This window comes from Carassius auratus, chromosome 27 (genome assembly GCF_003368295.1).
Source record: "Carassius auratus strain Wakin chromosome 27, ASM336829v1, whole genome shotgun sequence".
In the NCBI taxonomy this organism is placed as follows: domain Eukaryota; kingdom Metazoa; phylum Chordata; class Actinopteri; order Cypriniformes; family Cyprinidae; genus Carassius; species Carassius auratus.
Window position 1 is genome coordinate 23,995,041 of NC_039269.1, and position 27,357 is coordinate 24,022,397.

The following is a 27,357-nucleotide window of genomic DNA, read 5'->3' on the forward strand; positions in this document are numbered from 1 at the left end:
GACCAGTTAAAGGGATGGTTCACCCGAACAGAAAGCTCTGTCATCATTTACTCACCCTCATGTCGCTCCGAATCTGCATGTCAGTGACAAAAGAAGATATTTGGAAACATGTCTTGCCATTTTCTCTCAATGTAATTCACTGATGTTTAGAAAAATTTTATTGTATGGACTATTTTTTGAAGATTTGGAAGGACAAGAGGGTAAAAAAATGATGACAGTGTTTTAATTTTATGTGAACTATTCTCTACTATTAATAATGCTTGAGCTGTTCATTTTTGCAAATCCAGTGAATCTGGTGCCTGGTTAAGTAACCCATACATGTCCAAACCAGTGCTCTAAAAACCAGTTGCAGCAGTAATCGCTGAGAGAGTCTGTGTAGCCACAGTACGCAAGGCAAACGTGGGCACAGAGAGATCCATGAGGAGGAAGAGCTGGTGTTGGGAACTCTGCAGGCCATAACACTTACACTCATCTGTGACAAGGTAACACTGCACAGGGACGTGGGTAAAACCCTGAGAGAAATCCTCTGAGGTAGTCAAGGCTGACGAAACTGATGCCTCCTGAGGGTTAAAATATCGAGTCATGGCAAACGTATAAAAAAGACGGAGGAGCTCCAAGCGCCTGCCTGACGAGAGGAGAGGCGTAGCCTCCGAAGGAGCGCCACTGCGAACCCGAGGGCAGACGGTGACGGCACGGCGAGATTCACGGTTGATGAGGAGAAGCGCCTGGATGTCCCAGCGAAGGCTAACAGACGGGGGAAGAGTAGAATGTTTGGCCTGCTCCAAACAGCTACGCAGGTTCTCCACAAAAGTGGACCAAAAACGACCGATAAGCTCATTCTCTGCCTTGTATAAAGAGGGTTTGGGGCCACAGAGGACACACACGTGAACTCCAGGCAGTAGTTGGAAACTGAGTAAGCGAATTGCGACGGTAGGACTTCCTTGGGGAAGGAAGACGGGGTAGTCACATGAAGATGCGCCGGAGAGCGAGTGCACCAAGACTGAGAGCACAACAACTTCCTGGGACGACAGTCGAGACCACCACTTCTCCGTGGCCTGTGCCACACGGCCGTGCACCAGCAGACAGCCAAATTCACTCTCCGCTGCTTGTGTAAAGGAGTCTAGGGCTTCCTGAAGCAAGCCTGAGTTGGAGAGAAGCAAACAGTCAGCGCACTGCGTCAGATCTCCCATAAATCCCTGTTCGTCACTGACGCGCTCCAGGAGTAGGTCAATCAGGCGGTAGCATGAACGCAACTCCCGTTTTAGCCGCTCCACATTGCGCATGTTTGCCAGCTCGTCCTGTCCCAGGACCAGGACCATGCAGTTCCACACGTTCTCCAGCAGGCGGCTCAGCTGCAGCTCACTGATGGCAGGACCCCCACCGCAGCTCACCGCAATCAGCATCAGGCTCTCCTGAAAGACCCCCCAGACCACACGGCTCCCTCGATCTGTCTCACAGCTCATTAACTGAGCCCCATGGCCGGCGCCAAACATATGGACACCATTTAGGGAGCCGATGATGGAAAAGGGAAGCTGCTTTGCGGAGCCTCGTGAGAACAGAGGGACCCCACTGGTGGATGTGAGGCACAGAAGTTGGAGGGTCTCTGCTTGCAGCATAGTGAATGTAGACCAGGATTGAAAGTAGCTCTAAACACCAATCAGTGATGAAGACATCTTAAAAAGCCTTTAGGTGCACAAAGACAAAAGAAATGAACACATTAGATCTTCAACATTGAACATACTGCAAAAGACAAAAAGGTGGCATGACAACTGTGCGCGGTGAGATGGGGTAAGATGTCCTCCAGTCCTAATGTGCTTTATTTTTTTATTCTAACATGTTTAGCATGTGCAGCATGATGATGCAACAGCCAATGTGGCATTAATGGAAACTGATTTCCAGAATCCAGAATTTTTATTTTAGTTGTTGTCATAGCAAAAACTGTAACAATATTCATTGAATCTTTTAGCAACTTATAAAAGAGGACAATAGAATTAAAAAAACATTATAATACATAAAAAGAAAACAAGTAGATAGAATAGAAAAAATAAATAGTGAATGCTACGGTTTGAGGGTTAGAATTTTAATTAATAATAAAAAAAACAAGTAGATAAAATAGAAATAGAACATAGAGTGCTAGTGTTAGAGGGTCAAGTGTAGATGGAAGAGAATGTGTCTATAGCCATTTCTGGAAGAAACTCGAGTTGGACGAGTCATTCCACCAGCAGCGAATGGATAAACTAAAAGTAATCCCACCCACTTCTTTAAAGAATGTATTAACTATGTTTATTAATATGTAGGTATTAATGTTAATACATAATTATATATTTATTATTAAAATATATATTAATTAATGATCCTGTTCATTTTATATTATTTGCATTTAATATGATATAATACTTTATATAACATACTAAATCAATTGTGCCATTGTGTTTTGTCAATTTAGCTGAATAATTGTATAACCGATGACAAAGCAGAACCCCAGTAAAAGAGATTAGTCTTAAGTACATTTATTTTATGACTTATGTAAATGATTATAAATATATGTACATGTTTAATTGCCCATATTTGAATTGAAGACACGTGACAGTCTATTTGAGACATTATGCTTTCTAACTCAATGCACTCAACAGGTTTTAATGCATATCAAAGATAAGTATATCTGAAATATATATTTGACTCATGTAATTAATAAATAATAACCGGCGAAATCCACAATTTTTTTTTAGATAATAATAATACTAGTCACAAAACTTGATCCACCAAATCCCTCATTAACTAAAAGGGAAAAACACATTGAGTTTGCCCCGGGCAGCATCTTAATGTTCCCCTTTACTAACTGGAAAAGCTGGTCTTCATGTGGTGAAGTGTATGCTAGCGTCACACATCTGCGTCAAAATGACGAAATTATTTTTGCTTGTGTATTCTTCGTCAGTCTTAATTGTGAACAAACCTGCTAACGTTGATCCACGCCGAAACATTCACAGCCTGCTGTAATACGCGTTAGTTCGCATAAGTTTGACCAGAGGTTTTTCCACACACAATTAAGCCGCTAATGACTTGAGTAGACAACTGCTAATAAGAAAAAAAACAATTCAATAATGATCTTGCCTGACTTTGAGAGTTGTAAACTTCACGTATCCACAGCAACATCTAAGCGGTTCCGCTCTTCTTCGCAGCCAATGAAAGTAAAAGATAACTGGTGGCTCCATACCGCCACCTTCCGGAGACTACATGTGAACGCAAGTACAGTCTATAAAACACTTCACGATCTTGTTGTTGGTTCCGTTTAGAATTATTCAGCACTAAACTGCAAATATACGTATGGCTTACGCTGATTTAACATTTTATTTTATTTTATCCCTCCTGAACAGTCTCACTTTAAGTACAAAACTCTTAATATTAAATAATCAACACCCTCTTATTTTCAATAACACTTGGATTAAGTCAAAATCTGAGGGATTATATTTATTATTATTATTATTTTAACAGGAATTAGCAACCAAAAATGGAATTTAAGACATGCCACAAGCCACAATTATTCACTGGCATGTTTAGAATTGTGGGGGGAAAAAATCAAATCAAATACATTATTATTATTTTTTTTTGTACATTTATAATTTAAATGGGTCTTGCTACTGTGTTCTTTTTAAAACACGCAAAGTATTGTTTTAACCATGCCACAAATAAAAAAAATAAAATAAAATATAAAAACTGAGATCAAATCAAAGCAGTATATTTAATGCCACTTATTATAAAGAATTAAATGCTTAGTTCATACCAAAATGAATGAATTTCACACCTTGAAATGCAATCAACTCTGTATTGACTCTCATTGTGTGACTCTTACACTTGACAAGTCAAATGTAAACCACTGGATATCTCTGAGTGATGCTGTTGTCTTTGGCATTGCTTAAGCATACGCTATCCATCTAATCAAGCCAAAGAAAGTAATTAATCATTTAAACAGTGAAGAAATCATGACACAATGTAATCAATCACAGTCATGGACGGGACTCCATTTTTCCTCAACCGCACAGACTTCAGTCAGCAAATTTCTGGTGAGAACATGGTTTGTTGTTTTTAGTCCTTTTAAGTCAGTATAAACCGCTGAAAGATGGTTTGTTTCATTTAACCTACTAGACTCTTATTTCCTCAACTAACTGATAATTCTCACACACACAACGCATGGCATTTTAAAAACATTTTATTTTAGTCCAGCTCTTTTCCTGTTCCTCTTTACGCCATCATAGCATACAGTATATAGCATCATCAGTTCTGAAAAAGCTGAATTGCTAAGCCTCATTTCTATCATGGTAAACAGTACCACAATGACAAGAATATGTGCCAGAGAACTAAATTATTCCATATTCAAGAAAGGAGGAGGCAGCTATTAAATTACAAAGAAAACAAGTACAAGAAAAGTAATTCAATGTAATTTTACATTTGTGATTTAGATTTGCTGACTGGCTTTTCATTCGTAATACTTTATCCTGTGCAAACTACAAAATGGCTGTTTTGGGGGTCCCAAAAATCCAACATAAAGACATTAAATAATTTCTGCACAATTATTTTAGGAATGAATGAGAAATCAAGAATTACAAATCACATCGCTGCCTTTTCAAGATTTTTACATTACATCAAGGTAGATTGACAGAAAATAACATTACAATTGATCGGAATGCAATTTTATGGCTTTTTGATTTTTCTTCATTAACAAGGCACCAGAGAGGAATGATAGGATTGTTGCACCTCATAGAAGATAAATCAATAAAATCGGCAAAAAGCCTTAAAGAAAGGCTCCTTGGCAGAGTCGCAGAACTGGCAAGGAGTGGATACTTGAGACATCACTGGTCCTCTTTACATACCCATCCGGATGCTCTGAATGATCTGGAATATTGCTGAGGAGAAGAAAAAAAAAAGAGTGACATTACAGAAAAGTTGAGGAGGAAGTCAATCTTAACATACATTTTCGGGTATATAATGGGACATTGCACTAGTGGATATCTAGGTTTCTTCCCGCTTTTGTCTCATAAAAGTAAAAAGTATTCTGAATTTCCAAAAAGGGTGTTATCTCTAACAAAGCAAATCTTATTCTTTTGTGGATCGATTCAAATAAAAAGATTGCAAAATCACCCAAGCAACAAAAGTGAGGGCAAGATGACCAAAAACATGCAACGCAAATATAATTTGTACAAAGCTAACAGATTCTTGAAGGCAATGAGTAAAAACTCTATGAGAGCTGAAGGCAACTCAGAAGAATGTGCCACTTCAGATCTGGATGGTGTGGTTTATGACGTTGTCAAAAAGACTACATCTTTAAAGCTATGTCTCAAAGCCTCCAAGCTGGCAATGAGATCCACTACCTTTCCTGTGAGTACTTAAGCGGCTGTTGGAAATGTTTTTCAATGCGGTTTCCAGAATAGTAACACCTGCAGATCCACGTGTTGCACCCAGTGAAATCAAGCAGATAAACTCATGCTATCAGTCCGGCCTTGTCCATGTAAACAGTGTGCATTATTATCTCAGCCTTCACTACAGTGCAAGGTCTCACAGTGTGTGCCAATAAATGAGTGGAGGTCCGCTTTGTCTGCCTACCTTGGGCTAAACAAAAAGTACAGCATATGCTAGTATAACAATAAAATACCATCTAATGTAATGCGTTTCTCATTTGATGTGGATGTGACAGATCACTCGTTCATGTATTTGTGTTGGTTACTCACCTGAACCACAGACAACAAAGATGAAGAGCGCCAAGAGCCACGGTCCTACCGAGACTTTATCATCACTGACGTTTCTCTGCGTGAATTTACAGTCAGGTCAGATGAAAATGCGCATTTTCGTTGTCATTTAATTGTAGTAGTACAGTCCGATTTAGCTTTATTAAGAACCACTATTTTACTGCAAAACTAGTAACTATTTATATTAATAGTTTAATCAAACGTCTTAGTTTGCAATCTGTTAAGTTAATAAACTACATTAAGTTAATTTGACTTCTGTTGATACGCTATCGAAGATCACGAAGAATTGCGTTACCGAGGATTTGACGTTGCCTCTCTGGGTGATGTTTTTGCTGTGTTTCTCGTTGGCCATACGAATCCTCTGTTTGGCGACCATCGTTGCAGATGCTGGTGGTTTGTGAAGTGAGCTGGAGACGGTCACAAATATGACGAACACAAATTAGTGAGGATGAAAAGAAAACGACGTCGATTTTTGTCTACGTACCACGTACCCAGAATGTCAGCTCCGCCCACACCGGAAAAACGCAAATGGGCTGACGCTCGGGCCGCCCAGCTTTTTGAAAAGAACGTTAACACGATGTTTGCTAAAATTAGCTCTTAACATTTTGTGTCAGCCTTGCGTAGTGTGTCATAAAGCTTGTTAAACCTTTCTTATCGATAATACCTTAAATTGGGATATATATCTGGGATTCATGCACAGTGTATGTGGTATTCTTATTAAGTTACATGCCAGTTATATTTGGTTTAAAACAGCCAGTAGTGTAACATTATTTCTATAGCAACTACTGATTTATTGTACAGGAATTGTCTACTAAAATGGACAGTTCTCACTCAAAGTTTTCATTTGTGTATAAAAAATCTTATTTGTGTATTAAAAATGTAATTAATACGATAATTTGACATGTGATAAAGAAAAATTATATCAAAATAATAGTAAGTATTTATTTAGTTTCTGTCTTTTTTCGAGATAGATAGACCTACAGAAATGAAAAAAAGAAGAAATTATTCACAATTTTATGTTCAATTTTGGCTCCTTTGCGGGGAAGAGACCAGATTAATTACACGACCAAATTCCATTGAGCGTGTATCTGAAAAGATGATGTGGGAAAAGCTTTTTAATATTATAATTATTTTATTTAAAAAAAAATGGAGTAACGACCCGTTCCAAAGAACCAAGACGTTCTTTGTCCAAATGTGTAAGCCCACGTCGAGTAGTCGCCAACCAATCCCAGTTTGACTTCCTGGATTACCCGTATGAACCTCAGTACACCACTTCCTGCCTTCAGTTCAGTGACAGTCACAAATCGTGGTGGGGAAGATGCGTTGGTTACCTCTCTCGGTGGTACTGTTATGGGCCTGTTCTCTTTACAGTGCCTCTGCGGATAACAATGGCGTCAAGAAAATGAAGGTGCAATTTGCCACCGGTCCACTTCTCAAATTCCAGATCTGGTGAGTGAGAGTTTGGCCGTTTTTATGTCGCTCGGTCCCCGGAACAGGCCAACCAGTGTGACATTGAGTGTGTTGATAGTAACGTTAGCACATCGCGGCTTGGCGTGATTAACCCTGCAGATGTATTAACCACGCTTACTGGAAAGTGTATTGTGACAGAAGCGTGAATTTGTCTCATATGGCACTAGTTGTGTCGCATATAACCTTAGCAGGATGTTATAATCGCCCGTTAATCCGGTATTGTGCTCATTTTCGACACCATGCCGAACATTACCCTCGTTGAAATCGCTACTCGATTGCCTAATCCTAACCCCTCCCCCACACCTAACCCTAAACCTACCAATGCCAAGGGTCTAATAATTTGAGGATTAGCCAGTAAATGTATATATCTGCGTGCTTGCCTTAGTCATTTGAGACACTGCACGTTTAATAAGGCAGCTTTTATGGATTTATAAAGCCAATTTGTGTCTGCTATAACATATAGTTTCCAGTGGTGAGCCATTTATCATAATCTGAAATGGAAATCATTGTATACATAGTTACTGCGCACTATTTCATGTCAGAGTGTGGTTGTGAACCAAAGGCTCTGAGGTGTTTCTTCATCGTCTTGTTTGTTGTCTGCAGTGTCTCCTGAGGATACAAGCGGGTGTTTGAGGAGTACATGCAGGCTCTGTACCAGCGGTACCCAGACATCCGCATCGAAGGAGAGAACTACCTTCCTCTGCCTGTCTACAGGTGACTTACAAACCACTTACATGTCTGTCCTCATGGCCAGTAATTTAAAAAAAGTGTTTGTGTGTATAAACAAGTGTGTGTGTGTGTGTGTGTGTATAACACAAATACACACGCAATCACACACCTTTGCAAAAGATTCATCATTGCTTGTACAGTGTTAACTGGAATTACAGCTTTTTCCCTTCTGCTTACAAAATCTGCATTCATGTGCTCACAGTTAAAATACACTAATATTGTGAAATGGTGTTACAATTTAAAATAGCTGTTTTCTATGTATTTGAGCAATGTATTTAGCATCATTATTCCAGTCTTCAGTGTCATGATCCTTCGAAATCATTCTAAAATGCTGATTTGATGCTCAAGAACCATTTTTTATTAACAATGTTAAAAACAACTTAATATTTATGGAAAAAAAACATGATATACTTCCATTTAAATATTTATGGTAAAAAAAAACTTTGTATTATGCATATATGTATTATGCATCATAAGGGACAGTAAAAAACAGTGTAATGTTACAAAAGATTATTTCAAATAAATGCTGTTCTTTTGAACTTTCTATTCATCAAAATATCCTGAAAAATTTTTCCACAAAATATTAAGCAGCAAAACTTGTTTTTAACATTGATAATAATGGTTCTTATTGAAAACCAATCACCTGTAACAATTTAACGATAAAACTTCATTAATTAAAGCTTAAATGTTCAGATCATATATAAATGAAAATGTCCGAATTAAATCTTATTTAAAAAAATTAATGACTGGTACTGGAGACGTTGTTGGTAATTTATGGTGCTTTTCCACTGCATGGTAAGGGGTCAACGGTTCAATACGATTTCAATACAACAGGGGAAATTTTTTATTTATTTTGAACAGACAGTACTATTTTGTTTTCACTTAGATGTGAACTTTAAATATTATTACATTATTTTAAATGTATATAATCTGCAGTACATACAAGGACTAAATTCTTAATTTATTTGATTTAGTTTACAGATAACTCAAATGGCAGAAAGTGATGTCCTATTTGTTTTCTTTATTTTACAAAAGCTCAATGTTTTGTTTTCATTGTGAGTGTACACAGATAAAAGCACACCTTTATACAGGGATGCATTATTAATAAGACAATAAGTGTTTAAATTTGATTTAGCAGGTTTAAGGAAATGGTTGAAGTGATTGTGCCGGCATGTACAGACTCATACACCCAAAACGCATCAGTTCTTGATAGCACAGTTGGTACGTTATCAAAATAAAATGGAGTTAACCAAAAATAGGTGCGACCGCCTCTGTCACCGATGGAACTGAAGTACAAAGCCATTCATTTACATAACAAATAATAGTTTAGCATTCCGATACGATGCATTGCAAATATGGAAATAGTATGGAATATTTGGATTTTTGCTGAATGAGAGAGGTACAAAGCTCCATTTCACAAACAGTTGAGTGCACAAGCCTTTAAAGTATACTACTTTCTCAGTCTAGGAGAGATGCGTTCAGAATCAACACATGGTCACTGTCTAGTAGGCTATGTTTTCAAATGCACAACCCTCAGCATTCACTGAACTTTTGTTGGCGGCCGGTTATCAAACAGCGTTGCGTTGCTGAAAGCACCCCCTTCTGGATTGGTGTGAATTGCCTTTATTCGTTGTAAGGCATCATGCACCGAACCGAGATGGCCGTACTGTGATGGTTAGGTACAAAATACATGTATTGTTCCACCCGTAGTCACTTCCTGCATCACTGAACTTGCAACACAAAAGCAGAAGAACCACTAGATTAAATCAGCACAGCCAGAGAAGAATCAAACGCAACCGTTTTGAACGAGTGCACCTTTTTTAACAACCAAAAAGTTTTGTTCTCTGTTGCAGAAGTACAGACATTCCTCTCGTTTACAACAGAGGAGCGGATCAAGCGAGAGCTTGATGGAGATACGTGGAATGAGAATTTATTTTCTTTTAGGAGTCTTGGCAGTAGAGTCGGTGCAACTATAACGACATGAATAATCCCGCCCACTCTAAATCGATACTAAACTGCAGTGGAAACGCAAACCTTGCTGTACCACGCAGTGGAAAAGTGCCATTAGTGTTTCTGTAAAAAAAAAAAAAAAAAAACACACAAATACTGCTAATTCAACTAGTGTATGTGTGTGTGAAATGTTTATTTAAATAGAGTCTCTCTCTCTTATTTTTTTTCTCTTCCAGGCACATTGCTTCCTTTCTGTCTATGTTTAAGCTGTTGTTAATCGGCGTGATCATTGTGGGCAAGGATCCATTTGCTCTATTTGGCATGCAGGCCCCAGGTCTCTGGGTTTGGAGTCAAGAGAACAAGGCAAGTTCTCATACTTTTCCTGTTGAGAGATTTTCATTTGGTGGTTTAGATTGTAGTTCTTCACTAAAATCTGTTTGGGTAGTATGTTCCAAATACAAACTTTTTCCCCATGGAGCTCATTATTCTGTAACTTTGTCCCCTAAGTGATGTTTGTGGTTATAGGAGAGAATGTAATACACTGGGACCAAAGGGCAAGCTCTCATGTTAATGTTCACCTGACTGTTTCTGCGCTGTTTCTGAAATGTAGGCATCAAAGTACATAAAAAGTACATGAAAAATTTTAACCTTCAGCGTTCTTTGATTTGTTTCAATTTGAAAAAGTGTCCACAAAAGTCCCATACATACAAACCAACTAGCTGTAGAAATGCTTATTTTTTTATTTTTTTTGTTAGATATATGCCTGTATGATGGTGTTCTTCTTCAGCAATATGATCGAAAATCAGTGTATGTCTACGGGTGCTTTTGAAATTACGCTCAATGGTAAGTGTATTTGATTAAAAAAATGGTATATTACTATGTTAATGTGTTAATTAGTATTTTTATTCATGTAATATTTGTTAATAACAATATTAATAGTCATTTATTTTATTTTTGGTATGTATTATATAGTATTTTGCCCTTTTTTTTCCTTTATGTAAAATGGGTTGACTGAATGATTTTATAGTTTAGAAAATACTTATGCCCCCTTTCAGAACAACATAATCTGTTTTAACCCAGGGAATTCTTTTTTTTTTTTTTTTTTTTGTGTGGAATAGATGCACATAGAAAATCTATTATGCAAGAAGTTATTAAAGCAGAAGAATTAGAGTTGCTCTCTGTCCGTTAGACTTGCTAAGTTTGTGGATGTTTTTAAACAGAAGCGGTGTGGCGGTAGCCTAATTTGGTGGTTTAGTCTGGCGGAAGTTAGAAAAATGATGTTTTACTATGGTAGCACTATTTTGAGGCATTTTTTTTCTTGGTTAGATGTTCCAGTTTGGTCCAAGCTGGAGTCAGGCCACTTGCCTTCCATGCAGCAACTAGTCCAAATCCTGGAGAATGAGATGAAGATGAACGTGCACATGGACACACTTCCACACCATCGCTCGTAACCTTGCCTCTGATTCGCTGATTGGAGCCGGTGACCCCTCCATGTATGTTTAACCATCATAGCCCTACCAAGTATTAAATTTACTTCTATTATTTAAAATACTGTCTTTTGTTTTAAAGATTTCTATAATGTAGTAGTTTTTGACACAAAGATAGTCTAAGATAAAATAAATATTACTACTATCTATAATGTGTGCACCGGAGTGGGCAATGTACAAATTATGGGCATTTTAAATCATTTTCCAGTGAGCTACTACCTAATTTGAACTGTAAATCTATTGTCATAAGGTGGCAGCAGCTGCTGTGTATACAGGGCCATAGCTGGGGTTTGCGGGGGTCCGGTGCAAGTTTCACCGGTGGGCCCTGTTTGAAATTGTGTGAATGTTGTTTAATTAGTATTTATCAAGTTTGTAGGTGTCCAGGTACAGAAACTGAGTAATCAAATGTAAGAAGCATTACATAGTCTTTACTGTATACATTTAAATATAGATTAATTCTTGTTAAAACTATCATGGGTGATGCGGGGAAAAATATCATATCATGTTTTTTGTTTTTTGTTTTTATGGCAATATCACGATTTTATCACAATTCTTTTTCACGTTGATTTTACTATTTTGAAAGTTGTCTGAGCATCACAGCCAAACTAATTTCCCTATTATAAAGACAAAGTAGAAATAGAAAAATGTAAAAAAAAAAAAAAAAAAAAAATAGAATGTCACATATTTAGGCAAAAGACGGCGAAGATAAAATTCTTTGTTCTTATTTTTTTTAATCTTTTTTAACAAAGATAAAAGAATGACAAAGATACACATTACAACTACACAACCCTCTACATTTTGAGTAAATCACTTGCATATGTGACTAAATCTTCATTATGGTGACTAAATGATGTCTAATATTAGCCAATGGCTCAGATTTCACTCGCTGTATGTGAGTCGGAGGCCAAGTATAAGTTTAGCACAGATATATTTCCACTCGTGAACACTCGAGTCGCGAGCTGACTGAGGGTTTCAGAGTTTCGCACAAATCGCCTTTTTCTCTCACACACACGTAGAGAAAGAGAGAGAATTGATGCACTGCATTTAAAAAATATTCTTTGTTTTATTTTCCTGTCAGAATAACGGCATTCCTGTTTTTTACAAAAACACTGAACAACAAAAAAAGGCCACCACTGGTCCAGTTAAAATGTTCAGTTAAAATGACTAATTTGCCTTCAAACTTGGTTATTAAGTTTACTATTAATTACTGATGTTCTGTTATTAAATAATACTTGATTATTATAAAACTTGACTGAGTGACTAATGTTAATAGTGTACTTTCAGATATATCCTTCAAAAATGAAGTTAACCACCGTGTCCTCAGCGATCTATGGTGACTCCTATGTGCGTTGGTGCATCCCAACACGCAACACTTCTCACTCAGGGCTGTGTACATGCTGATAGGGCAGAGAACGTCACAAATAGGTTGGACTTTCACAGACTATGTTGTCATAGTAGTGAGAAACCTGGAACTGCTTGTGTGGAGAGACTGTTTATGAATTATTGGGATTATAAAACTATGAATGGGTGGATTTTTACCATTCCACACACTGCTGCCACACAACAGTGTTCAAACCTTTAAGAATCTCTATAGGATTCCATAGGCCCCTCTAGTGGCTGTAATCATAAAATGCAGTTGTCATTTTCCCCACCAGATGGCATCAGAGACACCCAGTGACCTAGGCCCTGATGGATCATCTTGTTTTAAATGTGAAGAAATTATTATTATTATATTTTTTTTTTTTTTACCGGCCTTTGTGTGTTCCCTGGGAATTGAACCCACAACCTTTTGCACTGTAAATGCAGTGCTTTAATTTGTGCCATTTTAAGTCTTTGGGTCATTTAGACCTATGAGGGACACTTTTGTAATAGGTTCAGGAGGGATGGATGAGGGTTAAAATACAAATAAAAAAAAACTACTGACACCAACATTTTGAACAGTAGTTTAATAGTTAAGTAACTTTTTTATGAAACCGTGAGTTAAAGCAGATGATATTGCATTTTCCCACTTTAGCTGAATTAATTTACTCTGTACTTTTTCCACATTGTCTTTCAGTTCTGTGGTGAAGCTCTCCTACGGTTGTGAGGTGACGTTTATGAAGGTTTGCTCTGAAAGTAGAGACTCTACTAGCGCACGCCCGATGTTCTGTGTTCTCCTCATCGTGCCCCTCGGAGATGCACCACCTACAGATGCTGGTGTGGGATCTGCGGCAACAACAGTGGCCATATAATTATTGCATCCCATCTCTTGTACAATAACCATTTGGTTCAAATCAGGATATATGTTCACAATGACTCCAATTTTCATTTTAGTTCAGTTAGCTCAGTCAACAGAATTTATGACGCCATGTTTTTCTTTCACATCCTACTGTACTGCTAACTCTTGGTCTTTGTTTTATTTGATTAGTAGATATGAGAAGCTCCTAACTTATACACCCAACCCCCATCATGATTATTTAACAACTAAGTAACATTAATTATATTTCTTAGCCCTGGATTTTATATTGCTTTGTATAGCTTAACATGTTTACTAAAAGGAAAATAAAATTGAATCGAACTAAATATTGTTGTTTATTAGGAGAACAGACTTTCATGTGCTTTTTACAGTCTTAAAAAATGTGCAGTACTAAAATTAAAAGTCAATTTTGATTTCATGTGGACTTTAATAGCTTTTCAACGTGGAGGTATATTTCTATAATTGGAATAATAAGAACTTGATTATATTGCAATACCTATAATTTTTTGAAAATGTTGCATTAACAATTACAGTATGTTGGGTACTAGTAAAACATTTAGGTCAGTTTGTGTAATGTTGGTTAGGTTAAGATAATGTTGTAAATTCTCTCTGAAAAAGGACTAGTCTAGACCTAGGCTTAAGGCCTGTTCACACCAACGATGAGAACTAAAAAGTTAAATGTATTTTTAATTCTATGAGAATAACAAAGTCCACACCACAGCTCTAACGATTAACTTCGCAACACAGAACAACAATTTAGTTAAATTCATTTTCTGAACAATTTTTTCCAGCTAATGAAGGGTAAAAACCGTATGCTTAGAATAAAAAGAATCATTCCTTATGTGGATGCAGGTACACTTGTTACAGGTTGTCTGTTTCAGGTGTGAATCAGTCTTCATTATCTGATTGCGAAGAGAACCTTAGAGGTAGTCCATCCAAAAATGAAAATTAGTTTTTCCCTCACCCTCATGCCATTGCAGATGTATATACATTTTTCTTTCTTCACATAAACATTAATAAAAACTAAAAAAAATAATGTTTTTAAGTCCATATAATGCAAGTGATTGAGTGCCAAAATGTTGACACTTGGAAAAAAAGAAAAGCAGGCATCATGACAATGATCCATACAACCCCAAAAGATAAATCAACATCTTATGGCCAGCTTTTGTATGCATATTCACATACACCCTTAATTACTGTTGCATCATGTTTTCATGCAGTAAAGAAAAGCAAAGAGGACACTGACAACATGACGACAGACAAGAAAGAGCAGGTTACTTTTGGAATAAAATGGTCTTTCAATATTTCTAAGAAATTCAAACGATAAATACCATTTTGTTGCTTTTTGATGTGTCGTGACAGATTTCTGTAGCGCCTCAGTTCAAGCGACACGTGAACCGATCATCTCTTCCTCTTTACTAGCTATAGCGCAAATAAGAATGAACATCAGAACCTGTCTGTTTGTCAGACAATCTCTCAGATTCAGCGTTATGATTTGGTTAGATCGCCTGTCGGTCAAACTCTGCAAAGTGTGAATTATTTTGGAGATGATAATTTTGTATGAATTTGTACAATACATTTTTTTTTTTTACAACATAACTTTCACTGGGGCAGACCATACGAAAACGTATGAGGGGGGAACGAATTCCCAATGCAGATTTTGAAACCTTTTGTAGTTGGTTGTGTGGATTTGCCACATTGACCGCAACAGAAAGCTGATTTATGTTTGAAAGTCACATCTGCACTACTACTAAACGCTGACAAGGAGGATCAGAATTTTACATAAAAATTCACACCTTTAGTCAAGTCAAATTACTCTCGCATGTTTTGTATGCTTTTTCAAGCATGTCAGTTCATGGACAGGCCTGCAGACAGCGCTGGATAAAGGCCTTGTCTGGCTCTTCCATTTGTACTCTGTGGCTTAAACTCCTCAGCCTTCGGACCAGTGAGTGGAGGAAAGGTGGAGGTCTGACCCGCAGGTGTTTTGGGCTGGATGGGAATGTTTGGCACTGCTGCAGCCGTGTCAAAGCCATGTGAAGACCAACCCTGCATGCCAGAAGTACCAGATCCTCTTTACACACGAGGACTTGAGGAGGTATGTTGTGTTCTCTGGACTATAAGCAAAGACATGGCAGAGACAATATTTAGCAGGTCTGAGTTGAGTAGTAAGTGTCTTTAAAATTGGAGATCAAGTTAAAAAGACAAAACTTGTGTACTTTCTTACCAGCTCGCAGCTGCCTACTCTGAATCTGGCTTGCTGTCCCGAAGCAAGGAATGACACGAACACCAACTGTTGACCAAGAACTCGAACCCCTATATTTCTGTTGAGCGACAGAAAGAGTGGTCTCAGAGGTGTTGGTGTTTGAGCCTTGTCTGTCCAGCTCCATGTTCTGATCCTTCTCCCACCTTCATCTAGACTCAGTCCACCCCAAGCATCCATACTCAACCTGCTCCACAGGAAACAAGAGCCACGCGGTTATGCCATTTGTGTTTACTTAATTAACTGAGAGACTTTTAACCTGAGGGATTATTACTTTAACTTTTATAACTAAAATGAAAATTCGGACATAATTTGCTTAACCTCATGTTATTTCAAACCAACATGTCTTCAGTTCATCTTCAGAACACGAAACTATTTTATTGAATTATTAAAGATACTATTAATATTCTCTTATCTACTTTGTCCATCCATTAACACCCAATGAATCCAAAACTTTTACACTTTAAAAAGTACAACAACACTTGACCATGTTTGAGCTTCTGTTTTCTTATAGTTAGAAATAGTATAGCATAAAAACATCTTTGATTGTGTTTCTGAATAGAAACGTGGAAGTAACAAGTGACATCATTCACCCTCATGTGACTTTAAACCTGTATTACTTGCTTTCTCAGAAGACAAAAAAAAAAGGTTGGTAATCAAACAGTAATTGAAACATTTCTCAAAATATATTTCACAGAAGACAGAAAATCCTGCAGGTTTGGAATGACATGAGGGTGAGTAAATCTTGACAAGATGTCCGTATTGAACTACCACTTTAAGTGCTTCAGACTCTCCCCTCTTCAGTTAGATCAATAATCAGTCTGCTTGAGACATTGAGATCTGTATCAGTGTAACAGGAATCAACCCTACCAAATGCTGCCATTGCTATGGTAACAAGTGGCTCTGCCATTAGACTGAAAGAGGGCTCTGACTGGACAGAGAGGAGTCGGTGTGTCATCATGTATGATACAGATCCTTTCCTTACTGCTGAGAATGATGAGAGCCAAGTTTCCTGAGGGATAGCTGTAGCCATGACAATAAGGACAAACAACAGCAAGACATAACAGACTATATAAACATCTTTAGTTTTTAACGATTCATTGCACCAAAAAATAGCAATTTTGTGCAGTTGCTAATATTTACCAGATCAAAATGAAGGTGCAAAAATGATCTGATCTGGTCTTTATAAGAGTTAAGTTATATTTATATTAAAATAAATATCAGCAGTCACTATATCTCCCAATAATGTCTTGAGATAATATTTAAATGTTTAGTTACTTAGCAAGATACTTAGCACAGTGCCGTTGAAAGATTTTTGCCGCCTTCCCGTTTTTTTTTTATTTAATTTTTTTTTCACATTTGTCACACTTTAACCAAGCCCAAACTAAGTGTAATATTACACAAAGATAACCTGAGTAAATACAAAATGCTGTCCAAACCTGCCTGGTCCTATGTGAAAAAAGTGATTCTAATCTAATATCTGGTTGTCCCACCCTTTGCAGCAACAGCTACAATCAAGCGTTTGCGATAACTGGCAATGAGTCTTTCACATCGCTTTGGAGGAATTTTGACCCACTCTTCTTTGCAGGATTGTTTTAATTCAGCCACATTTTCGAGCATGAATGGACTGTTTAAGGTCATGCCACAGCATCTTCAGATTTAATTCCAGACTTTGACTTGGCCAATCCAAAGCCTTCATTTTTTGTTTTTATCTTGAGCCATTCAGAGGTGGACTTTGCTGGTGTGTTTGTGATCATTGTCCTGCAGCATAGCTCAAGCGCGCTTTAGCTTGAGGTCACAAACTGACAGCTGGACTTTCTACTACAGGATTTTCTGATAGAGTGCAGAATTCATGGTTCCATCAATAGTTGCAAGACGCCCAGGTCCTGAAGCTGCAAACCACCATGTTTGACTGTTGGTATGGTGTTCTTTTCATGAAATGTTCTGGTTTTATTCCTGATGTAACGGGACACACACCTTCCAAAAAGTTCAACTTTTGTCTTATCAGTCCACAGAGTAATTTTGGAAAGCTTTTTTCCCTTAATAAATGAAATCACCATTTAAAAACTGCATTTTGTATTTACTTGCATTATCTTTGCGTAATATTAAAAATTGTTTGATGATCTGAATCTTTTAAGTTTAACAAGTATGCAAATAATTAAAAAAACAGGAAGGAGGCAAAAACTTTTTCACTGCACTGTATATGATTAAAGCTCTGTTTTTTTAGGTGGGGGGCAAACATATAATGCAAACGCAATGAAATTTGATAATTTATAGATGTACAAATAAACGCTCCACTGGATGTGTATGATTTTCTACAAACCCAATTCCAAAAAAGTTGGGACACTGTACAAATTGTGAGTAAAAAAGGAATGGAATTTACGAATCTCATAAACTTATATTTAATCACAATAAAATATAGATAAAATTTAAATTAAAATTAAATTTATGCATTTAGCAGACGCTTTTATCCAAAGCAACTTACAGTGCATTCAGGCTATCAATTTTTACCTATCATAACATAACATAACAAAATAACATATCAAATGATAGATAACATATCAAATATAACATATGACATATAACATATTATCAGTATAGATAACATATCAAATGTTGAAAGTGAGACATTTGAAATGTATTGCCAAATATTGGCTCATTTTGGATTATATGAGAGCTACACATTACAAAAAAGTTGGGACAGGTAGCAATATGAGGCCGGAAAAGTTAATTGTACATATAAGGAACTGCTGGAGAACCTATTTGCAACTTATTAGGTCAATTGGCAACATGATTGGGTTAAAAATAGCCTCTCAGGGTGGCAGTGTCTCTCAGAAGTCAAGATGGGCAGAGGATCACCAGTTCTCCCAGTGCTGCGGCAAAAGTGAAGCAATATCAGAAAGGAGTTTCTCAGAAAAAAATTGCTAAGAGTTTAAAGTTATCATCATCTACAGTGCATAATATCATCCAAAGACTTTGTGCATATGGGTCAAGGCCAGAAAACCATACTGGATGCCCGTGATCTTCGGGCCCTTAGACATCACTGCATCACATACAGGAATGCTACTGTAATGGAAATCACAACATGGGCTCAGGAATACTTCCAGAAGACTTTGTCGGTGAACACAATCCACCGTGCCATTTGCCGTTGCCAGATAAAACTCTATAGGTCAAAAAAGAAGCCATATCTAAACATGATACAGAAGAGCATGCATTTTCTCTGGGCCAAGGCTCATTTAAAATGGACTGTGGCAAAGTGGGAAACTTTCCTCTGGTCAGACGAATCAAAATCTGAAGTTCTTTTTGGAAAACTGGGACACCATGTCATCTAAAGAGGACAAGGACAACCCAAGTTGTTATCAGTGCTCAGTTCAGAAGCCTGCATCTCTGATGGTATGGGGTTGCATGAGTGCGTGCTGCATGGGCAGCTTACACATCTGGAAAGTAACCATCAATACTGAAAGGTACAAGTTCTAGAACAACATATGCTCCCATCCAGACATCGTCTCTTTCAGGGAAGATCTTGCATTTTCCAACATGACAATGCCAGACCACATATTGCATCAATTACAACATCATGGCTGTGTAGAAGAAGGATCCGGGTATTGAAATGGCCAGCCTACAGTCCAAATCTTTCACCCATAGAAAATATTTGGTGCATCATAAAGAGGAAGATGCAACAAAGACCTAAGACAGTTGAGCAACTAGAAGCATTCCTATCCCTAAACTTTAGCAACTTGTCTCCTCAGTCCTAAAGACATTTGCAGACTGTTATAAAAAGAAGAGGGGATGCCACACAGTGGTAAACATGGCCTTGTCCCAACTTTTGTTTGATGACATGAATTTAAAATCAACTTATTTTTCCCCTTAAAATGATATGTCATCTATGTTGTATTCTGAATAAAATATTGAAATCTGAAAACTTCCACATCATTGCATTCTGTTTTTATTCACAATTTGTATAGTATCCCAATTTTTGGGAATCAGGTTTGTAAAAATCATGCATAAATAATAGTAAACCTAAATGGCTTGAGTCCAGTAAGTGTTCATCTTTAAATATTACTAACAATATAAAAGTTATTCTTACATATACTTACACGTACAAGATCATGAAAGACTCATAAAACACAACCTGAAGGGGGACAATTTAAATCATACTTAAAGGCCTTTTACTTACTAAAAAACATGAACTATCAATCAGATGAAAGAAAGCATGTATTAGATTGTGTACAACGGGTTTTTTGATCATGTTCATAATTTAGACCTTGGAAATTTGTGCATCAAATATGGTACAGTAAGTTACAAATATTTATAAGGTAAAATAATAATGAATGAGCATATACAGCTGCATTCACGGTTCAAGCAGCTATTGCTGCTTTAAAGGACTTATTTCGTATTTCACATTATCAAAAGGATACAAAACTTGAGCAGAAGCATCTGGAAACACAGTGAGAAATTTATTTCCATTAGAGTAGTACTTCTCCAAGAAACTTGAATTAGACTGAAAAAAAAGAGACCAGAGCGTTTAGTTCAAGCACATGATGATTCAACTTTCTAACACGGTAAATAGCAGTCATTTACCTGGTGATGAGTTAAACCAAACTGAACTGACCCCGGATCAGAAGACCCATGTGTCCATAGTCCAGAGGTCTCGTCCACATACGTGTACTCTTTAAATTTACAAACATCCTCATTAGGTGGACAGTTAGAGAGCCGGAAACTGATGACTGTTTTATCATGAGGCACATCTGGGAAAAGAAACCATTCATTTACCTCCTCAACATCTCTGTAATATCAAATTACAAACATTTAGTTGGTGTTATACATTACATCTGATACATTTAGCTGTTTTATTATTTTTTTTTTGTTAATGGTCCATCCATAGTCATCCTGTCCAACACATGTGGATACTCACTGTTGTGTGATGCCAATAAACTGGAGTGAGCATCTCTGTCATATCTCTGCATCTCTCGCTGCTGCTGTCTGAAACTAGGCCAAAGGTGGGAATAAACAAGTAAACAAAATCATTTAATTCTGTGAAAGCACATATTAATATTATGATTAAGTTGCAACAAAGTAGCCTATATTAAGAGATAGCCTATATTACATTATTTACAGCCTTGAGACATGTTTTTATTGTACAACACAAACCTGTGTTTTGCTCTTTCTTGCGCTTTAACTTGTAGCTCTTCGTCCTCAGTGATGAAGGGGTCATCTAGGCGAGCAGGTCCACTAGTTCTTGCATCAGAACGTTTCATGGCCAGATGCTTTTCATGGACCACAATCTCAAACAACTCTCTGTATTCCTCACAGCAGAAGTCCTGAAGTCCAATTAGACAATAATAAACTCAAAGGGGGAAAAAAGTGCTAAAGCAGTAAGTGTTAGTGTCAGCTGCATCCTTTCTCAAGAGACCAACCTCTCGTGTCTCTGCATAAACCGGATCCAGAGGTGGCCAAGCTCTCGAACCACAGAACTGACAGCATATTGGAGAGTCCAGTTGCTGTTGGGGCTGGGTAAAAACATCAACAATTTTAGAAATGTTACACTTTTACCATGGCAGTGAACAAATGAATGGCTACCTGAGGACTGTACATCCTTTCCTTGGACTCTCTTTTGTATCTTAGAAGTCCTGGAAGACCACGACAGAGATCTGGAGAGGATTCCAACGCCTGGAAATACTCTTGATCCATCTGCTGGACAGTACAGACCATAAGGGTGAACAGAAGTAGAGAAAAATCATTCATTTTTTTAAACACTAAAAGCAGTTTTCTTGTTGTACTTAAATTTGGTACACTGTAAAAAAAATAATAATAACAAAATTAATTAAAATGAATAAAACTTGTTTAAATAAGGATTATTGAAGTCTGTTTTAGAAAAATGTATACTTTATTTACTAATTTATACTTCAACATTTCATTTTTAATTCAATGTAATATGCAGTTTTTTATATATATATATAATTATCAAATTTACTAGCCTGAGTAAAAACTTTCAAACTCTGCACCATTATTTATTTATTTTCAGTCTAAGTGATCTCTGGATAAAGATTGCAAATTGTAAAGAGATTACAAAGTATAGGTTTCCACAATGTAAACAGTTTTCCTTGTCTGGAAATATCATAAATGCTTCTTACACAATCGACGTAATTTAGGAGTGAATCCACCACTGCCGAATCAGCATCTGACAAAGTGAAAACAACTGCTATAGTATTTTCTTTGATACACATCGGGTAATATTCTTTTCAGTTAAATTGGTTCCCTAAATTCAGAATATTAAATCTCTTAATCATATCACACTGATGAGTTTAAGAAAAGTTAAAAAAAAGTTTAAGAACTTAAAAAGCACACACGAAATCAACTTAGACTCTAAATTCAAAACAAATTCTGCAAAACATGAGGAATTGATATTCTCACCTTGCTGAAAAGTTCTCTTTTGATTTTCCATATCACACAGGTATCGCTGGGAGCATGTGTTGAATATTAAAATCGCCCTGATTATATTTTACCAACAGTTTCTTATAAATCCCCCTTTTTTTATTGAGTAGAGAAAACATACAAATTTCTAAAGTATGAGATATCTGTATTCCTCGGTCACAATTTATCTTCTGAAAAATGATCAAACCTGAGGTGAGGAATGTTTAGACTGGATTGTTCCACAGCAGTGCATTGAAGGAATGCACTCGGTGCACTGTTGATGGTATCCATGGATATTTGAGAGCTCTTAGGGGAGTTGTCCAGCCTGTATCAAACGCTGTGGGAGAGCATATAGAGTTCAGACAGACCTGAGTGTCAACACAGAAGCACACTGTTGCACTTGTGTCTTGGTATAAATCTTTGCACAACCAGTATGTTCATAAATAATAAATAATACATTCATAAAAAGATCAATAATCAATCATACATTTTGTTTTCTCTCACTATATTTCTGTGCTGTATAGATTGGGTTAGTGGGGGTGGTAACAAGAGGCAGGGCTGGACTGGGTTCCTTTTCAACTCCCCAACATTGACACCATCAAGGGGAAGAATAAGCGCTGCCTAGTCCAGGAGGAGGTGAGAGCAGTGTTTGAGGAAGAGAGAACCTGCAGAGCAGTAGGAATGGGGCAACAGGGTGCCTGGACCAGCTGTTATGGCTGGCTTGTAAACCGCAACATTATGAACCACAATATTGGACTGAACCCAATATTTCAACAATGAGCCAATTTATCATCAAAATATATAAATCAAATAATTAAACAAACACAAACTAATGTAAGCAATAGGTAAAAACATGCACATGTGGGTATTAAAGGGATACTCAACCCCAAAATTACAATTTTGTCAATCACTTAGCCCCATGACGTTCCAAACCCCTAAAAGCTTAGTTTGTCTTCAACAGTCTCCTCTGTGTCTCTCAACGTCACTCAAACTACATACGCTCTTCTTTTTCAGCTGCCACAAAGATGCGATGTTTCTACATGTATTTATGCTTTGATTTGAAAGAAAACATCACATCCTTGTGGCGCGGCTGACACAGAAGAGAGTAGTTTGAGTGATGTGAAGAAACACAGAGGAGACTGCTGACAAAGGAATTGTTCAATAAAGCCATTATTTGTTTTCTCCACTTACAACAGTATTCTTGTCTCTTCATAAAGTTACGGTTGAACTACTGATGGCAGATGGACTATTCTGATGATGTCTTTCATACTTCTCTGGACTTTGACAGTGTAAATTAGCCTACTTGGCAGTCTATGGGACAGTCACAAGCCTCCTAGTTTTCATCCAAATTATCTTAAATTGTGTTCCGAAGATGAACAAAGCTACCGTTTTGGAACCACATGGGGGTAAGTTATTAATAACACAATTTCCATTTTGGGGTGGAGTATCCCTTTAACAAAAAGGGGGGGGGGGGGGATCCAAATGCAAGAGAGAGAGAAAGAGAGAGAAACAGGGGCACCTAAACAAAAAACACAAGGATACTTTTGTATATATATATTTTTTTGTCCAACACGGCTGATTAGGAATCAGTTTCACCTGTCCTCCATAATTTGTCTTTAATTATTCACCGTTTTATGTTTATAGTTACTTAACTGACTAAAATTGGGGTTGCAAACCTTTCTATATATGTTCATCGTGGCTAAGACAATAAACTATTATAAAATATCACCTTATCAGTCAGCATTTGAACTGCTATATATATGTGTGTGCATGACTTTGCATTACAATTTTTTTTTCATATATATCATTACATTATTCAAGTCAGTTCAAACGCAATGCCTGCATGTAAAGTTGTAATCCGGCAAGGACGCAGCAAAACAATATACCTGGACCCTGGTCAGGGTCTTGGCTAAGCATGCCTCTCGCAAAGTTGTTAGGAAACGAAAGGGCAATCACGAACACCTGGTGGCGCATTTTAGGAAATCCTGCAAAGTCGGAGCGTCTCATGCACTTCGAAGTGTCCTTTGTGCACTTTGTACGGAGTACACGCACTTCACTTTAGGGAACATCATCAAACAAAAATGAGCATGCTAATCAATGCAATCAATAATCAATAATCAATCAATCAAACTCATATAATGAGTTTGCGGGCGGCGGTGAACATTGCTGAAGAGGAAAGTTTTGGTTTCAGAGTATTTTCTGTTTCAATACGTTTATATAGTTTGTTTTTGTAGCGGGTTCATGGCATAATCTGATTTGTGACTGGATCAAAATGGCAAATTATAGTGGATTTTTTGAAGATGAAGATATGCAGATGGGTTGGGAAAAGGGAGGAGGGAGAAAAGAGTTTAGGACTAGTCAGATGACAAATAAAAGAGCGTTATAAGAGGAGGAAGAGAATCGATAGGGGAGGAAAAAGATTATGATGGATGAATTTAAGATCATTCTTAAATTTAAAGTGGGGAATGAAATTTCATGAGTTAGCCCAAACACTCTGACAACTGGATTGAAGAAAGCGATTGGGGAAATAGAAATGGCGAAGGTGTTACGTGATGGGAGTCTATTGGTGAAATGCAAAAATGCTGAGCAGAAAAATAAAACTATGAAATTGCAAACACTATGTAAAAAAGAAATAGTGGAGAAAATAATACTAATTGGTGAGAAAAGAGGAACTAAGGGAGTGATAACAGGAATCCCCATAGAAGAGAATCTGGAAGAACTAAGAAAATTGATTAAAGGAGGAATGGTCACAGAAATCACTCGAATGCAGGCTTTCAGAAATGGAGAAAAAACTGATAGTGAGTCTGTACTGCTACAGTTTAAAGATGAGGTGCTTCCTATGAAAGTGATGGTAGGATATATGAGCTTTAACGTTAGAGAATATATACCTCCTCCTTTAAGATGTTACAAATGTCAGCGGTATGAACATACTGCACATGTATGTAAAGGGAAGCAGAGATGTGGAAGATGTGGAGGAGATCATGCATATGGAGAATGTGGGAGTAATGTTACAATAAAGTGTTGTAACTGTGGAGGAAACCATACTGCAGCTGTGTATGTGAATGTGAAGGGGGATGTGAAGTCCGGAAAAAGGCAGTAGAGGTTCAAAAAGTAAAATCAAATCAGAAAATAACATATGCATAAGCTGTGAAAATATGTAATAAGGAAAGAGGAATAGTAGACATTGATATGACTAAAGAAGGAACGAGGTCAGGGCAGGAAAACACAGGAATAGTAATGGATAGGATAGTGCTGTTCTTAGCATATGTCATAAATTGCTCAGAACAAGTAAAAACAAAAACAGAGAAAATTAAAATTATAGTTAAGGCAGCAGCTAAGTTCCTTAACATGAAAGATTTGTCATGGGAAAAGATACACGCTGACCTTAACCAGGGAGAAGGGAACGCAGATACAGCTTCTCAAAGCATAACTTAATGTTGGTAGTCCAATGGAATGCGAGAAGTTTGTTAGCAAATGGATATGAGTTTAAGGGATATATTGATAAATTAAGGAAGAAACCGGAAATCAGATGCATTCAGGAAACATGGCTTAAACCTAATCTGGATTTCATTATTAAAGGTTATAATACCATACGTGAAGATAGAAGAAATGGAATTGGGGGAGGGTGTGCAATATTCATTAAAGAGGGTATAGTATATAGGAGGTTAAAAACAATACAAGAATTAGAGGTAATAGTTATAGAAATATGGAACAAGAAAGAAAACATAAAAGTGATTACCTTCTATAACCCATGTAAAAGAGTAGAGAGAGTTCAACTAGAATTAATACTGGAGGAGTGGAGAGGGGAAATTATTTGGTGTGGTGATTTTAACTCACATAGTAAGGTATGGGGTGAAAAAGAAGATTTGAATGGAGAAATTTTAGAAGAGATAATGGATGAAAAGGAATTAGTATGTCTAAATGATGGATCTGGTACAAGGATACATTTAAATAAGGGTACAGAAACTGCAATAGATCTTATGTTGGTGTCCCAGACTTTGGCAGGGTTAAGTAGTTGGGAAGTAAATAAGGAAAGCACTATAGGGAGTGATCATTACCCTATATTTACAGAAATTGGAATAGAAAAGGAAATGCAAATGGAAGTGAGAGTAAGCAGGTGGAAATTTGAAGAAGCGGATTGGAACAAGTTTAGAATATTGTCCGAAAGAAAATTAAAGGAAGTTAGTATTAATCAAGGAATTGAAGATTTGAATGAAGAAATAAGTAGTATTATTTTAGGTGCAGCAAAAGAGTCGATACCAAAAAGAGGAGGCAATAAAAGAAAGAAAATAGTTCCGTGGTGGACGGAAGAATGCACAAAGGTAATTAAAGAAAGAAATAAGACATTTAAAATCCTGAAAAGAACACATAACTTTCAGAATTTAATTGAATATAAGAGGAAACAGGCTGTATAAGGAAGACAATAAAGAGAGTTAAGAAAAACTTCTGGGGGAAGTATTGTGAATCTCTAGGAAGAAGCACGCCATTAGATAGGGTGGGTATGATTAAGAGAATGTCAGGAAATAAAAGAGAGTATGGTTATCCTATAATGAAAGAAGGAGAGAAAATAATAGTAGAGAGCAAAGGTAAAGCAGAGTTACTTGTGAGGACATTTGTTAAAATACATAGTAATGGTAATTTGAGTAATGAGGAAAAGATACAGAGGGAGAATACAATAAGAGATAGTGTCAAAGCAAGACAGGATGATGGGGACAATGAAAGTACCATAAATGTGATGTTTACAATGGGTGAATTGAATAATGTATTTAAAAAATTGGGAAATACAACGCCAGGGAATGACCAAATAAGTTATTGTATGATTAAAAAGTTAAGTTATGAAAGTAAAGAAATGTTATTAAAGTTGTATAATAAGGTTTGGGAAGAGGGTTGTTTGCCAAAACAGTGGAAAGAATCAGTTATTGTCCCCATATGTAAACCAGGTAAGGATCCGAGTTTGGCAGATAGTTATAGACCGATTGCTCTGACATCACAGGTGGGAAAAATTATGGAAAAAATGATAAATGAAAGATTAAAGTATTATTTGGAGACAAAGGAACTAATAAAGGATTA

General features: G+C 36.9%; 4 protein-coding genes across 5 annotated transcripts; 1 reads left to right on the forward strand and 3 right to left on the reverse strand.

Annotated features, from left to right (window-relative positions):
- Window positions 1–17: 17 nt before the first annotated feature.
- fuz (fuzzy planar cell polarity protein) lies at window positions 18–1,828 on the reverse strand. Its single transcript, XM_026206806.1, has one exon. It carries the CDS (start codon window positions 1,614–1,616, stop codon window positions 336–338), a length of 1,281 nt encoding a protein of 426 aa, XP_026062591.1. The 5' UTR covers window positions 1,617–1,828; the 3' UTR covers window positions 18–335.
- Window positions 1,829–4,192: 2,364 nt separating this feature from the next.
- zgc:92744 (RAMP4 domain-containing protein) lies at window positions 4,193–6,260 on the reverse strand. Its single transcript, XM_026206814.1, has 3 exons — window positions 6,037–6,260; window positions 5,724–5,799; window positions 4,193–4,901 (listed from the first exon to the last, which is right to left on the reverse strand). Exons 1-3 carry the CDS (start codon window positions 6,115–6,117, stop codon window positions 4,861–4,863), a joined length of 198 nt encoding a protein of 65 aa, XP_026062599.1. The 5' UTR covers window positions 6,118–6,260; the 3' UTR covers window positions 4,193–4,860.
- A 731-nt stretch (window positions 6,261–6,991) lies between these two features.
- On the forward strand, window positions 6,992–14,024 carry LOC113045994 (thioredoxin reductase-like selenoprotein T1a). Its single transcript, XM_074559817.1, has 6 exons — window positions 6,992–7,190; window positions 7,815–7,925; window positions 10,127–10,253; window positions 10,646–10,733; window positions 11,217–11,383; window positions 13,434–14,024. The coding sequence occupies exons 1-5, from the start codon at window positions 7,060–7,062 to the stop codon at window positions 11,339–11,341; spliced, it is 582 nt and encodes a 193-aa protein (XP_074415918.1). The 5' UTR covers window positions 6,992–7,059; the 3' UTR covers window positions 11,342–11,383; window positions 13,434–14,024.
- A 1,352-nt stretch (window positions 14,025–15,376) lies between these two features.
- LOC113045985 (glutamate-rich protein 6) lies at window positions 15,377–22,771 on the reverse strand. 2 transcript variants are annotated; one of them, XM_026206803.1, is made up of 11 exons: window positions 22,288–22,771; window positions 22,008–22,054; window positions 21,454–21,564; window positions 21,291–21,383; window positions 21,025–21,194; window positions 20,789–20,862; window positions 20,455–20,621; window positions 20,292–20,374; window positions 16,744–16,896; window positions 15,838–16,060; window positions 15,377–15,727 (listed from the first exon to the last, which is right to left on the reverse strand). In XM_026206803.1, exons 1-11 carry the CDS (start codon window positions 22,316–22,318, stop codon window positions 15,467–15,469), a joined length of 1,413 nt encoding a protein of 470 aa, XP_026062588.1. In that variant the 5' UTR covers window positions 22,319–22,771; the 3' UTR covers window positions 15,377–15,466. The 2 variants fall into 2 exon arrangements, with proteins under 2 accessions (XP_026062588.1, XP_026062586.1); XM_026206801.1 differs by having other exon boundaries at window positions 21,454–21,567.
- Between the last annotated feature and the right edge of the window lie 4,586 nt (window positions 22,772–27,357).

Coding starts and splice junctions, on each gene's coding strand:
- zgc:92744 (XM_026206814.1), bottom strand. CDS start 6,117: ATGGTCGCCAAACAGAGGATTCGTATGGCCAACGAGAAACACAGCAAA. Junction 5,800..6,036: donor GAGGCAACGTCAAATCCTCG/GTAACGCAATTC, acceptor AAATTCACGCAG/AGAAACGTCAGTGATGATAA. Junction 4,902..5,723: donor CTTTGTTGTCTGTGGTTCAG/GTGAGTAACCAA, acceptor TCTTCTCCTCAG/CAATATTCCAGATCATTCAG.
- LOC113045985 (XM_026206801.1), bottom strand. CDS start 22,318: ATGGAAAATCAAAAGAGAACTTTTCAGCAAG. Junction 20,622..20,788: donor TTTATTGGCATCACACAACA/GTGAGTATCCAC, acceptor TTCTTTTCCCAG/ATGTGCCTCATGATAAAACA. Junction 16,897..20,291: donor GATGCTTCTGCTCAAGTTTT/GTATCCTTTTGA, acceptor TCATGGCTACAG/CTATCCCTCAGGAAACTTGG.
- fuz (XM_026206806.1), bottom strand. CDS start 1,616: ATGCTGCAAGCAGAGACCCTCCAACTTCTGTGCCTCACATCCACCAGT.